At 40.9% G+C, this 13,793-nt stretch overlaps 3 protein-coding genes and 1 long non-coding RNA gene across 6 annotated transcripts in view; 1 reads left to right on the forward strand and 3 right to left on the reverse strand.

Annotated features, from left to right (window-relative positions):
• cacnb3a (calcium channel, voltage-dependent, beta 3a) overlaps positions 1 to 13,793 on the forward strand; it is a 103,745-nt gene that overhangs the window by 59,004 nt on the left and 30,948 nt on the right. For all 3 annotated transcript variants that reach the window (XM_073874977.1, XM_073874975.1, XM_073874976.1), the window contains exon 3: positions 12,991 to 13,110. In XM_073874977.1, coding sequence (XP_073731078.1) covers positions 12,991 to 13,110 — 120 coding nt within the window. The remainder of the gene's footprint in view (positions 1 to 12,990; positions 13,111 to 13,793) is intronic.
• LOC129431610 (uncharacterized) lies at positions 1,841 to 3,508 on the reverse strand. Its single transcript, XM_055189541.2, has 3 exons — positions 2,640 to 3,508; positions 2,324 to 2,533; positions 1,841 to 2,216 (listed from the first exon to the last, which is right to left on the reverse strand). The coding sequence occupies exons 1-3, from the start codon at positions 3,319 to 3,321 to the stop codon at positions 1,864 to 1,866; spliced, it is 1,245 nt and encodes a 414-aa protein (XP_055045516.2). The 5' UTR covers positions 3,322 to 3,508; the 3' UTR covers positions 1,841 to 1,863.
• LOC141369367 (uncharacterized) lies at positions 3,877 to 5,622 on the reverse strand. The gene is made up of 3 exons (XM_073875686.1): positions 4,797 to 5,622; positions 4,350 to 4,677; positions 3,877 to 3,915 (listed from the first exon to the last, which is right to left on the reverse strand). Exons 1-3 carry the CDS (start codon positions 5,177 to 5,179, stop codon positions 3,877 to 3,879), a joined length of 750 nt encoding a protein of 249 aa, XP_073731787.1. The 5' UTR covers positions 5,180 to 5,622.
• On the reverse strand, positions 5,738 to 6,613 carry LOC141369385 (uncharacterized). Its single transcript, XR_012373058.1, has 4 exons — positions 6,292 to 6,613; positions 6,119 to 6,205; positions 5,916 to 6,032; positions 5,738 to 5,818 (listed from the first exon to the last, which is right to left on the reverse strand). It is a non-coding gene; the product is annotated as an uncharacterized lncRNA (long non-coding RNA).

Raw genomic sequence — 13,793 nt, forward strand, 5'->3', positions numbered from 1 at the left:
GGGCTCCTGTGCATATCACACAGTTTAACAAAGATAGGCTCTACCAGGCGGCAACAGTCTGCCCCTGGGCAGGGGATCCTGTTGACCCAAGGATGCAGTGCTGTCCACACCAGGCGTGAATTCAGGCTTGGTTTTTGAGCACCTGAAGCGTCCTGTTGTAAGATTCACCTGGTGCCGGGCAGCATACGCCACTCTCTGCTGGTCATATGGAAGCAGGCTTTGCCATAGGGCAATGATGGTACTGGCCTGCTGGTGGCTCAGAGTTGACCAGATTCCATCCTAAGCCCCACCAAGTAGCTTGCAAGGTTGTCCACTCTATCTATTCCTGGTACACTGCGTTCATCCACAGCCTGGTAAAATATAAGAGTGAATCAATGTTAAAAAGATACAATATCACAGGCAGAACAACAGCACAACTAGCACAATGTACTTGTCACAAAAATTCTTACCAGTGGTTTCTCAGGGACTGGTTGCACTGCTGGGGGAGCAGTGGCTACAGAGACAGTGAGGGTGGTCGGGAGAGGAAGGACGGAGGCGTAGGTGGTTGTGGCGGATGGAGCAGAGGTGGCGTAGGTCATCATGGCGGATGGACCAGACGTGATGTAGGTGGTCGTGAAGGATGGACCAGAGGTGGTGTAGGTGGTCGTGGAGGATGGACCAGAGGCGGCGTAGGTGCTTGTGGAGGATGGCGAAGAGGTGGCGTAGGTCATTATGTCGGATGGACCAAACGTGGCGTAGGTGGTCAAGGAGGATGGACCAGAGGTGGTGTAGGTGGTCGTGGAGGATAGACCAAAGGTGGCATAGGTGCTTGTGGAGGATGGCGCAGAGGTGGCGTAGGTCATTATGTCGGATGGACCAGACGTGGCGTAGGTGGTCATGGAGGATGGACCATAGGTGGTGTAGGTGGTCGTGGAGGATGGATCAGAGGCGGCGTAGGTGCTTGTGAAGGATGGCGCAGAGGTGGCGTAGGCCATTATGGCGGATGGACCAGACGTGGCATAGGTGGTCATGGAGGATGGACCAGAGGTGGTCGTGGAGGATGCACTAGAGGTGGTGTAGGTGGTTGTGGAGGATGGCGCAGAGGTGGTGTAGGTGGTCGTGGAGGATGCACCAGAGGTGGCGTAGCTGCTTGTGGAGGATGGAGCAGAGGTGGTGTAGGTGGTCGTGGAGGATGGACCAGAGGTGGTGTAGGTGGTTGTAGAGGATGGCGCAGAGGTGGTGTAGGTCATCATGGCGGATGGACCAGACGTGGCATAGGTGGTCATGGACGATGGCCCAGAGGTGGTGTAGGTGGTCGTGGAGGATAAACCAGAGGCGGCGTAAAACTGAAAAAAGGGGAAAAACATGTTTATGGAATTTAATCTATCTTGTTTACTTTGCTTTTTATGAATCTATTTACTCTTTAGATTGTATTAATGGTATTTTGTTTGTTTCTATTTTTCTTTTTATTGCGCTATACAAATAAAGTTAAAGGGATAGTTCACTTTAAAATGAAAATTCTGTCATCATTTACTCATCATCATGTTGTTCTAAACACAAAAGAAGATATTTTGATAAATTATGGTAAACACACAGAAGTAAGTGACCATAGACTTCCATAGTAGGAAAAAAATATTTTGGTATTGTGATAAATGACTAAGAAAATATTTTGATAAATGATGGTAAGCACACGGTTGACGGTACCCATTACATACCATCATTTTTTTATTCCTAATATGGAAGTCTATGGTCGCTTACTGCTGTGTGGTTACTATCATTTCTCAAAATATCTTCTTTTGTGTTCATTAGAAAAAATAAATTCATACAGGTTAAGAACAACATGAGGATGAGTAAATGATGACAGAATTTTCGTTTTAAAGTGAACTATTCCTTTAATAGTGCTATACAAATAATACTACTTGAACTGTTATTATTAAGAATAGTTACCAGTTGTTGATTAGGTGCTGCTGTAGTGGTGTTAGCAGACCCAGTCTGGACAGAGGCAGGAGTGCTGGCAACGCTGGTCGTGGCGGGTGATGAGCCAGAGGACAGGTCCAGCGCCTCAATAGTGGGATCCAGGTTGAGGTCCAAACTGATATCTCCGAAGCCCTCATCCTCCAACTCCTCCTCTGTGCCCACATCCTCCAACATCTGATCTGTCACCTCAGAGTCAGGATCCAAATCCTGTAAGGCCTGCCCTGTTTGACGGTACAGGTAATCTATACCTATGAGTTCACCTGGGACAGACAGGAGAACACAGTTAGAAGGAAATTAAAAAAATATATATATATAAATATTATATATTTTTATGCAATATAAAAAGCAATTTAAAGTTGAAACTCACCAGTATAGACAGATGGTGGCTGAAAAGATGGTGCGAGCTCTCTTCCAAGTACCTTAACACTTTGGGTGTTGACACAGTGCATCAGGTCCCCGGAGTAGCTTAACATGGATGGAGGTTTGCCTGCCAGAGATGCCATTTTACGGTCTTGATTCCATCTGTTCAGGCCTTCCAGGAGATACAGCTGGAAATTCAAGCTGTTGGCACTTGTTCCTTTAGACAAGATCAATAACTTTACATTACTTTTTTGTGCTATGCTATTGAAAGCCATTCATTGTGTCACCCTTAATATTTCTGATGAATAATGATTTATACTGACCTGGAATGAACCTGTTCAGATGGAGATGAAAGGACTCCAGTGATGTGGAGCCCCTTGCACATCTGTAATTTGGCAGCACAATACCATTTTTGGTGGTGGTGCCGGTCTGTGTGTAGAGCAGCACACCTGGTTCGTCCTGAATGCACTTTACGTGCTTCTTCTGGAGTTGCCAGATGTTCTGCATCCTCTGCTGGTCCAAAAGAGGGACACCAAGAAGGTCTCGACCCTTTACCCCCATCAGCTCACTGAGGAGGTGCTCAATCATCAAGATGGTCTGCTTCTCTCCTCTTGTCCGCCTTCGGCAGTGCAGGGCCAATTCCTCCTTGGTGATCCGTTGATCCACCATATTGTCGGTGATGTTAGGGATACCTTCATGTCTCAGCTGCTCCCTCTTGGCCTGCCTCAGCAGAGACACATCCCCACTGTCCCATTCAAAAATACAGGAAGACATGCGTGCCATTAAAATGGGGTAAAGAGGATGTGCATCCTTAGTGCACCCAGCTGCCAGTCGCCGCATGAAGTGGTAGATGTCCAGCTTCACCACCAAGTCTGGCCACCCACCAAATCTCTGCTTGAGCTTGGTCTGCCCAGTGCCCTCCCGACAGCAGTTGCAGTCCACATAGAGGAGCTGAGGCGGAGCCACACCTGCATCAGTGTACCTCCGGATGAGGTCAGCTGCCATTCGGTCCAGGGCTAGACCCTCCTGAGCTGTCAGAACACTAATGAGGATTTGGCCCACCTCATTGCTGACAGATGTTAGCCACAATGCTGTCCCCTTTGCAAACCCCGACAGCTTCTTTGTGATCTGTAATTACACAGAAAAGACAGTGAGTGATGCTTTATTCACTCACTCTCAATTATTTATACAGTTATGCAGAAAATAATAGCAAAAATAATGTGAAATATAAGTAAATAAAGTGCAGAAATGTTATAAATAGATTTTATTTCCTTATTTCAAATGTATTGAAAACATTACACAATCAATTCAGAATCAAAGCATTAACAAAATGTATTAGGTCTGTCTTGTTCTTTTAAGGGAAGCAAAGAAAACAAATATTAAGCTTTTTAAAAAATAGCAGTGTCAACATTTATAAACTGAAGAAATTTCTTATGATTAAACTTCACTTTAAGCTAATGAATTACAAATATTTAGTTGCATAACCACTGTTGTTGATAACTGCTGCACATCTGTGTCAAAATAAGCAATACTGCCTTTACTGTGTACTGTTGCTTGAATTCAGTACACGGGGGACCCCTGAGGTTCTGTCAATAACCACTAGACCCCAAAATAACAATTGTACTCTCATCAGGCCACAAAATGTTACGCTATTTTTCTTTGGGCCAGGGCTGAGGTGATTCTGCAGATGTCTTTGTTTTAACACTGATATTTTACAAGAGCTTATTGCAAACTTTGCATCATAACTTTGCTGCATTTCTTTATACGCATTACGCAAGGATGGAATGGTCAATTTTACTTCGAAATTCAGCAGCAGATGTATTTTCAACAATGGGTGAAACATTTGCGGGAACAAAATAATTTCCAATGCAGAAATATTACTACGAATAACAGTGGTTTATCAGGTTACTGATGTTGCACTGCTATTTTTTTGTACATAATATTTTATGGAACATTACTTACGTATTTTAGGTCAGTGCTACTACTAATGGTGTATTTGCAATTCTTTTTATTGAAATGTAAAAAGTAGTTACCTTTTTGGTGGAGTCCATCTTCAGGATGCATCCATATGTGGACGTTATGCTGGCTTTAATGTGGTCAATCCTGCACAAGATATCTCGCCCATAAACAGCCAGCATCCACCTGTGGGAAGGGATAGTTTCAGGCTCAGGTGGCTCCTGAAATCTCACAGGGAGCAGGCTTGGCTGGGAGGTGAAGTCTGAGCAGGCACCAAGGTATCGGCAAAGACGCTTCAGCCACTCTTCACTGTGGTTCTCCCGCAGCTGCCTCACTAAGCGAGAAGGGCTGTTGCCCAGGGCCCTCTCCCTGAGGAACCTTATGACCCGCATGTCACAGGCATACCTGAATGAAACAAAGTGAAAGAGAGACAGAAAGACACAAACATTAAAACCAGCTCATCTCAATTGTGTTTTAAATGACAAACATTTGTTACACAAGCTAAATAATCTCAGTATACTCACTTTCGAGTTAGGATCAGCCTAAATTCCAGTCTGTGAGCTGAGTCCAGCTGGTCCAAGATGGCCTTGTTGGTGGAAATGAAGGCCGCTTTGCACCCACTGCACCAGAGAGTCTCTGTCATCATTAGATAGAAGCGGTCCACATCCAGAACCTGGCAGGCTCTCTTGTGTGCCCCATAGCCTGCGAGCTGTCTCCCACACACAGGACAGGACATCCTGACCTTCCAGAGGTTGTATGGCATCCAGAGTAGAAGATTGTGTGTAAAGAAACGCTCTGGAGCTGGCTCTGGTGGATCATACCACAGCTTCAGGTCGGTACGAAGCCGATGTTGCTTCCACAAAGCTGCTGAAATCCACTTCTGATCCTGTAGTGGTATGGTTTTCATCAACTTTGTGGGAAGCCATCCAGACTCTGAACCTGGAGCGGTCACCCTATCCTCGGCAGGTTGGACAGAGGATCCAGCCACAGATGGAGCAGCAGAGGAAACACAGGTGGAGCTGATCACAGGGGTGAGAGGATCAGAGGACGTCCCAGAAGAGGAAGCGGCTGACACTTCCTATTGTAATAAAAAAAAGACAAACACATAGACATGATTACAAGCCACTTATGAGGAATGTAGCATATTTATGTGATCCAATAATTTTAGTGTGAAGAAAACGATTAAATTAAAGAGTTTCTCACAACTCTGGAAGCAGCTCCTGGAGCACAGGAAGAAGAGGTGGCTTCAGACACAGAAGAAGGAGGAAGAGCAGGGGGGAGACGGTCTGAATATACAGCCTGGGACTGCAAGCATGAGATGTTCTCCTAGGTGCAGGGCTGGGCAATGAAGAAGTGCTAATAGGCTGCAAGATTAAGAGATGGCAATTTTCAGGTATTGCAGTAACGATGATTAGATAAACTCTGCATATCTTTATGGAATGAAATGTCTTTTTTTTTACTATACCTTGGTTGCATGCGTCCTTGCAACACCTAGATTTGGCTTTAAAGCTGCACCATGGACACCACCAAACCGCGGCTTTGTAAACTGACAAAAAGAAATTAGTAAAATTATGTGAAGCATACACAGTGATAAAATGCTATAACATATGATAACATAAATATCTGCAAAGGCATGCATTTACCGATGCCAAAGTTAAAGTAGGCTTTAAAGGTGCCTTTCCAGATGTTGTTTCTGACTGCCCTGGTGTTACAGGTGGTGACGTGGATGGTGTGGATGACACAGGGGCCAAACTGGAAGGCTACAGTTTCACAGAAAAGGAAATTAAATTCAAAAATAAACAAAACACCATCAACACATCACAGTTTTATGAAACACTTCTTATACCTTTTTTGTATGGAAACCACAGTCACATGTCTGTGTCCCCCCAAACAGAGACATTTGCCCTCTGTGTTGCAGTGGACACTTCTCAATCTGTAACATATGACAGTGAATCATAACTACCTCTTCCCTCTAAATATGACATTCTTTCTTGTGTTTATATACATGTCCAACTTTACCTTTTGATACAGGTCATGCCATTTCTTCTGCCGTGGTGCCGGTCTGTTTCCCGCCTCAGAAGGCCAGACCCCCTGTGTGGCAAATCTGCGCAGGCGGGCCATCCATTCACCCTCACTCATAGCCCTGTGCTTCTTGTGCTTGGAAGCCATCTTCCAATAAAAAATAGCGTGTGGCAAAATACAAAGTTTATGACTATTCAATAGAACTGAGTAGTTAATCAATTTCATACATTTTTTTTCAAATAGCATATATTTAATCTCAGTGTTTTATTACAAGGTTATAGTTTGATATTTGGGAGGAAGGGATAATGTGGTGTGTGGGTAAAATATGCCATAACTCAAAAACTCCTTATTATTGCATACCATTTCAATTACATAGGCTTACCCTTATGAAAATTAACCATGGTTTAACTACAGTTAAAACCATGGTAACCACAAAATAACCATGGTTTTGACAATCGTGGTTTTCCAAAAGTTAAACCATGGTTAGTGTAATAAAACCATGGTTTTGCTGATTGTAATAAATACACCAAAAAAACATGATTACTACACTTTCACCACAATAAAACCATGGTTAATTTTCACACCCCTTACGAAAATTAACCATGCTTTTACTACAGCTAAAACAAAGAAGCCATGGTTACTGTAGTAAAACCATGGTAACCACAAATAACCATGGTTTTCACAATTATGGTTTTCCAAAACCATGGTTTTGCTGATAGTAATCAATACACACAAAAGTAAACATGGTTACTACACTTTTACCACAATAAAACCTAACGTTAGGTTAATTTTCATAAGGAAAAATTAGCCTAGCTTACATAATGTTTACTATCGATTAGCCCAGTAAACAAGCCTCATATTACGTTATAAAACGTCAGCTATTTTTAGCCAACTTAATGTACGCATATCAACGTAATAACGTGAATTATGCACGATAGTAATTATATCGATATAAACATGTAAAACTGTAAAAGTAATGAAACTGGCCGCTACTTGATCTCTAAGTTACATAAATAAGACGTTTATCTGTGTAACTTACACGTAAAACGTTAGCTAATTAGCCAATTAACTAAATATAACACACAAAAAAACTAAATATAACACCATTATTGGCTTCTTACCTCTAGTTGGAAACGTGAAATTCAAAGTAAATCCGGGACAACTTTCTTTCTAAACCGCTGGAAACCGCTGGCGATGCTCCGCCAGGTAGATGGAAACGATGCAGTGATTGGTTGTCAACAAAGGCAAGGAGACGACGATTTCGGAAATTGACTTTATTGATTGGCTGAACTGTGAGGTAAAGATACACATACTGATACGTGATTGATGCATATACGTATAAAAAAGTTGAAAATGGATGATAGTGACTGGCTGTCAACAGAGGCAATGATGGGATTAGGCTTTATTGATTGGCTGTGACAAAGTTGGAAAGATGCTAACAGTGATATGTGATTGGATGGCAATAGACAGTCTCTCGTTCTCCCGGCAGCGCCACAGAGACAGACGAGCATGTGGCGTGGGATGTTGGTAAAAAACGCTGTTTGAGCGAGCGCTAAGGAAAACGTGAAGCGGGGTGTCACAACCATGTACGTAGGAGAGCTTGTTTTCTGAGAACCCACTTTTGCAACAGAAGACCCTCCATCCAGGGCATGCTGTACTAAAACAATGCAAATGTGCCAAGCTTTCTTACAAAGCATGAATCTATTGATTGTGCTGTGCTTTTTCATGCTTCCCTGAGAGCTGGTGTAGACTTACAGTCCAATTTGAAAAGTCCATTACAAATTTGAAACAACATGAGCATTAAGGCATATTCACATCTGGAACGGTATTTTAAAGGGGACATTTCACAAAAATTTTTTAAGATATCAAATAAATCATTGGTGTCCTCAGATTACCTGTGTTTTTTTCTAGCTCAAAATATCATATAGATAATTTATAATAGCATGTAAAAATTGCACCTTTGTAGGTGTGAGCAAAAATGTGCCATTTTGGGGTGTGTACTTTTAAATGCAAATAAGCTGAAATCTGTACTAAATGGCAGTGCCGTGGTTGGATATTGGAGATTAAGGGGCAGTATTATTATAATAAGATCACCTTCTGACATCATAAGGCCAGACAAATTTCAGTGACCTATTTTTTCACATGTTTGCAGAAAATGGTTTACCAAAACTAAGTTACTGGATAGTTGTTTTTCACATTTTGTAGGTTGATAGAAGCACTGGGGACCAAAGTATATAGCACTTAAACATGGAAAAAGACAGATTTACATGATATGTCCCCTTTAATGGTACTATATTGGCATGCACTTGAACAGTCAGAGTTATGTTTGTACATAGAATTATGAAGAAGTTATGTTTACTACATTTTAAATGCACAAGCTCTTTAATGGCTCTTTCATACACCAGGCGCAATGCAGGTTTTTTTGCAAGTGTTTTTTGCTAGTTTAGTTTCAGTCCGGCGTAGTTGTCATTTCTCATCCAGCGCCACATTGTTTAAAAAGCAAATGCTATTGGACCTATCTGTGTGCGCTCCTGGGCATGCTGGCATGAAAACGAGGTGTGTTCAGGTGCATTGTTGGCACAATGCTATTTTTAGGCAACGCCATTGACCAACAAAAACCTGGTCTAAAGTCCATGGTGCAATTTTGTTTTTGTTATTTGAAGTGCGAGTTAGTAATATGCACCTATAAACAGGACATCAACGTGCGTTTGCATCGCACACAATGGATGCGCAACAGCATCGCACTCTTTTTAAATATAACAAATTAAAATGTAAAAGATTATTATCTCTTGGACAGCTCTCATCCCCTTTAAAAGCCAGCTGTGCTTGCCAGTTCCGCTCACGCTCTCTCGTATTCATTATAAAAATAGGAACAACCATTTTAGACTGTGCGCCAGGCGCATAGACAATTTTCCTAGTCGTTAAACTAGCAAAAGTGGATTCGGACGTGCCATATATGCACTTGTGCCATGCGCTTTAGACCATGCGCTTAGATGGTTAAAATAGGGCCCTAAATTTGAATGGAGTTTAGTTTGGATGTTTTATCATTTATTAGGTGGAAAAGTTGTTCCTCTTTATTGGTATAGTTGTGGTGTGGACTCTTATTTACTATTCTCTTACATTTTGATACATTTTTAAAACTTTATTTTCATACTTGGTTTGAATGAGTCTCTCTGAATGTTGTATTTATTTATTTATTTATTTTTATGAACTAGCCCTTTGTTGCATATAATGAGGATTCATTTACTGTATATATAATATTTGTGTAGATCTTATTTGCTAAGATAGTATGTATAATTATAGGTCACCAGGTCAACCGCTAGATACCAAGACACCTTTATTTTAAATTTTATATAAAATAATATAGTGAGTGTTACTTCAATAGCTTTGAAACATCTATGCTGATGTAGTTTCTTGTGAGGATGGAATAATGGTAGGCGACAATGCTGACGCTAGTTTTAAGGCTAGAGGTGGAAAGAGTTAAGAAAGTATCTGATGAAGCTTTGTAAAGGATTTAAAGCGCCCTTCCTCCCATCTATGCACTGAGTCTTTTTTTCACTACAAATTATTTTCCTGCATCTCAGCTAGTCCTGAGTCGCTTGTTTTCAACATTTCCTCCATTTTTCCTCTAACACCTTGTACCGCCTGCTTGCATTTTCATTTGTCTCCTGTCTCCCATGCTCGCTCTCTCTCTCTCTCTCTCTCTCTCTCTCTCTCTCTCTCTCTCTCTCTCTCTCTCTCTCTCTCTCTCTCTCTCTCTCTCTCTCTCTCTCTCTCTCTCTCTTTCTCGTCCACCCTCCCTGTTGTGTGAGGTTCTCAGAACAGTCATGACTACCCTGTTTTGGGTGCTGAATCTCTGTTTTGTTCAGCACTGGCTTTGAGCCATGGCAGATTATTTTGACTGCTCAAAGTGGACCAGTGAAGGGCCACCAACCACAGGATGAGAGGGTAACAGAGTCTCTTCTGCTCTCTCGAGCTCGGATAGAATGGGATTTCATTAAACAACCTCAACTAATCTGTGTCTAGAGGAAGGTAGGAGAAATTTACCTGGTTGTTTTTTTTTTTGGCGGGGGGGAATAAATAGATGTGCAAGTAAAAGAGATTCTTGCATGAATCTTAAAGATCTTCATGTTTGTGAGGGTGTTTGTCTGAATGCAAGATTTCTAAAGCTTACATAGTTACTGCTGTGGATAGATGACTGTATCTCTTTCAATTGCAAACTCAAATGCTCGTATAGGGAATCTTGCTTTATTTCTCATTGTGAAATGCATGGTTCTCTGCTATACATGCAGCCTCGGTCTCACTGCTTCACTGCTGTAGTAATTTGTCATCTTCTGAAAAGCAGAACATGTGTTGGGATGTAGGCCACAATTAGACGGTTGAATTTAATGATTGTGACAAATTACCAACACTTAATCGGTAATCGTTAATCGTTATCCATTGTTTTAACTATTTTACATGTTAAGTTGCTTATTTGTTGTGTTTGCTGGAAGCTTCTGGTGGCTAGGATTGAAAAATTCATTTGATGACTCATTGACCATCAGCATTACAGCTGTAGTACTTGACTGTACAGGAAATAGAGCATTGGGTTTTAAGATGTAATTCTGATGTTGTTGTTTTTTTCAAAATTGCACACAAACCATTGCTGCTGTGCTTTGTAAAATCTTTATATGTTGAACAGTTTATGCACCTGGGCAATTCCATCCAAACATCAACCTTATCATGAAAAGTCATGTTTTTACCCAAAGTTTTTAACCATACTGATATCTCAGATGTCAATATTTGGTGGTTTTAACCATGCAAAGTCTCTGTTTGTAGTTTTTAAAGCAGTTTTTATTATTATTCAAATTAAGTAAGGGAACATTTTAGAATTGTCTTCTCATGAATGCGCATACAACAATTTTATTAAAATAAATATTATTTTCTGTATAGTTCTTTGAAGAGCCATTTCTTGTCCATTTGTTGGGTATTATTGGGTATTATAAGTATGTTGTCTCCGAAAAACTTGTCCTTTTTTGTCACATACTGGTACATAACAAATGTATATTTTCCTCATCTAAATACCATTTCATTGCATTCAGTAGCAGTTTCATACTGTACTGCGCACTACAATTTAACCATCTTATCCACTGTACCATAATATCATTACAATGGTTTTATATAATGGTAAGACATTATGTAAAGTGTAATTTGTCTTAAAGGACAAGTTCGGTATTTTACACTTAAAGCCCTGTTTTCAGATTGTTTATGATGAAATAGAGAATTTTCAGGTGTTTGTTGTTTCACCTCCCACCTCTACAATGGATCCATAGGTGCACCGAAACAATCCCTCACAAAATGCATTAAACTTTCGTTTACAAAGACCTGAAACTCACAGAGAGGTCAGGGGTGTTCACTGATATGCTCACACAAAAATTGCTGCAAAAGATGCTTTCCAACAGGTTTTATCGTAGTTTTTGTCCAACTCCATTGACTTGTTTGTTGTTTGTATTCTTGCAATTGGCTAAGGTGGATTATCGCCACCAACTGGGCTGGAGTGTCTATTATTCAAGCTCTCAACGGAAGAATATACAGGTGTGAGGCGTTTGGAAAAATAGGTCCACAAGTTTACAACGAATTGTAAAACATCTGTTGGAAAGCATCTTTTGCAGCGATTTTTGTGTAAGCATATCAGTGAACACCCCTGACCACTCGCTGAGTTTCACGTCTTTGTAAACGAAAGTTTCATGCATTTTAGGAAGGATTGTTTCGGTGCACCTATACACCCGTTGTAGAGGTGGGGGGGTGATATAACAAACACCCGATAATTCTTGGGCCAGCATCATATGTCCAAATTTCAGTGAAAACGGTTCTATTTCATCATAAACAATCTGAAAACGAGGCTTTAAGTGTAAAATACCAAACTTGTCCTTTAATAATTTTGTTATTTATGTTATGTACAATAATTTAACATTTGCATTTTATATTGTATAAAATAAGGTAGTAATTTATCTTAGATATGTTCTTCAAGGAGTATGTATACTTGATGCAGTACCTATATGCAGGGGTTAAATTGGGATTTGTTAGGGGTTAAACCAAATACATTGTGAATTTGTCATCTGCTTCTCGTGTCAGTACAACATTAAAGTTGTGTCATTTTACCAGAATAGGAATTACTTTTGAATAATGTTTCACAGTCTATGATAGTTTTGTTGTCCTTTTCAAGGTGCATTGTGTAACTTTTAAGAGGATCTCTTGTCAGAAATGCAATATAAAATACATTACTATATTATCAGTGGTGTATGAAGACATAAGAAAATTAACTGTATTGTTTTTATTAGCAGTTTTATCTACATAAACCGTGGATGAAAGTCGCCATTTTGCGCCATTATGTTTCTACAGTAGCCCTAAACAGACAAACTGTTCTTCAGAGCGTATTTCGTCACTATGTTATCTCAGACGATGACGTGTTTGTCCTGTGGTGGCTGCCGTAGCTCAGCTGTGGACTGATCTGTTGGTTGCAATTCACAATCTCACCACTAGATCCCACTAACAATCTACCCTGTGGACCTTTAATTCTGTCTCAGCTATAAGACCTTTAATAATAATTGATGAATGAATGTTATGACATAGCTATGCTGTGTTTACACCACAGTTCTTGTGCTTTTTATCCATTTTACCAAACATGTTTGCCCTCTGTCGTTCTGCGTCCTCTAGGGTTCAGCTGATTCGTACACGAGCAGACCTTCGGATTCCGACCTGTCAGCGGAGGAGGACCGCGAGGCGTATCGGCGTGAAGCCGAACGCCAGGCCCAGCTGCAGCTCGAGAGAGCCAAGGTTTCTTTTCTGTTATCTAACAAGCTTTATACTATTTTTTGCCCAATGGGAGGAACCAAAGTGTCAGTCTGAGCACAGAGTGCCTGTAGCCTTCAAACTTGTGGTTAATCTGTGCTAAATTCTCACACACGCAACAATTCAAAGCATTTAGGTTGCATCATAAGAGAGTGACAGCCCTAATGCACCTAGATTATTTATATAGAGTTCAGATGCAAAATCCTCTGACATGTTTCTTTTTTAGATGAAAATTTTCATCAGGCTCTTATGTTTAGGTTCAGTCATTTCATTTTAATGCCAATGAAAAGGTTATTAGGTTATTAATTTTTGGGAGTACTTGGACTCGCCTGAAAAGTTGTCCCCTTCTCCCTCTCATAATGGGAGAGGGAGGGTGTTCCTGCGCCGAGTCGAAGTACTCCCAAAAGTGCTATTACGCCATAAAATATAGTTCCTCTTTTAAATCCGCTTAGAAAAGCGCTACGTTTTATTTTGTACCACCAAACTTGCTCGTATAACTACTCATCTTAAATAGGAAAAACGTTGATGTGTTTGGTCACTTCTAACTTTATCTCTAAATGGTACCATTGAATGAATGGGGCTAAGCTAAATGCTATCGAAGCGTCGCAGCGCGCTCCAGCGCTTACGTGCGCGCGCACAGATGATAGAGGGATGTATCAACAATTCTT

Source organism: Misgurnus anguillicaudatus, chromosome 13 (assembly GCF_027580225.2).
Source record: "Misgurnus anguillicaudatus chromosome 13, ASM2758022v2, whole genome shotgun sequence".
Classification (NCBI taxonomy): domain Eukaryota; kingdom Metazoa; phylum Chordata; class Actinopteri; order Cypriniformes; family Cobitidae; genus Misgurnus; species Misgurnus anguillicaudatus.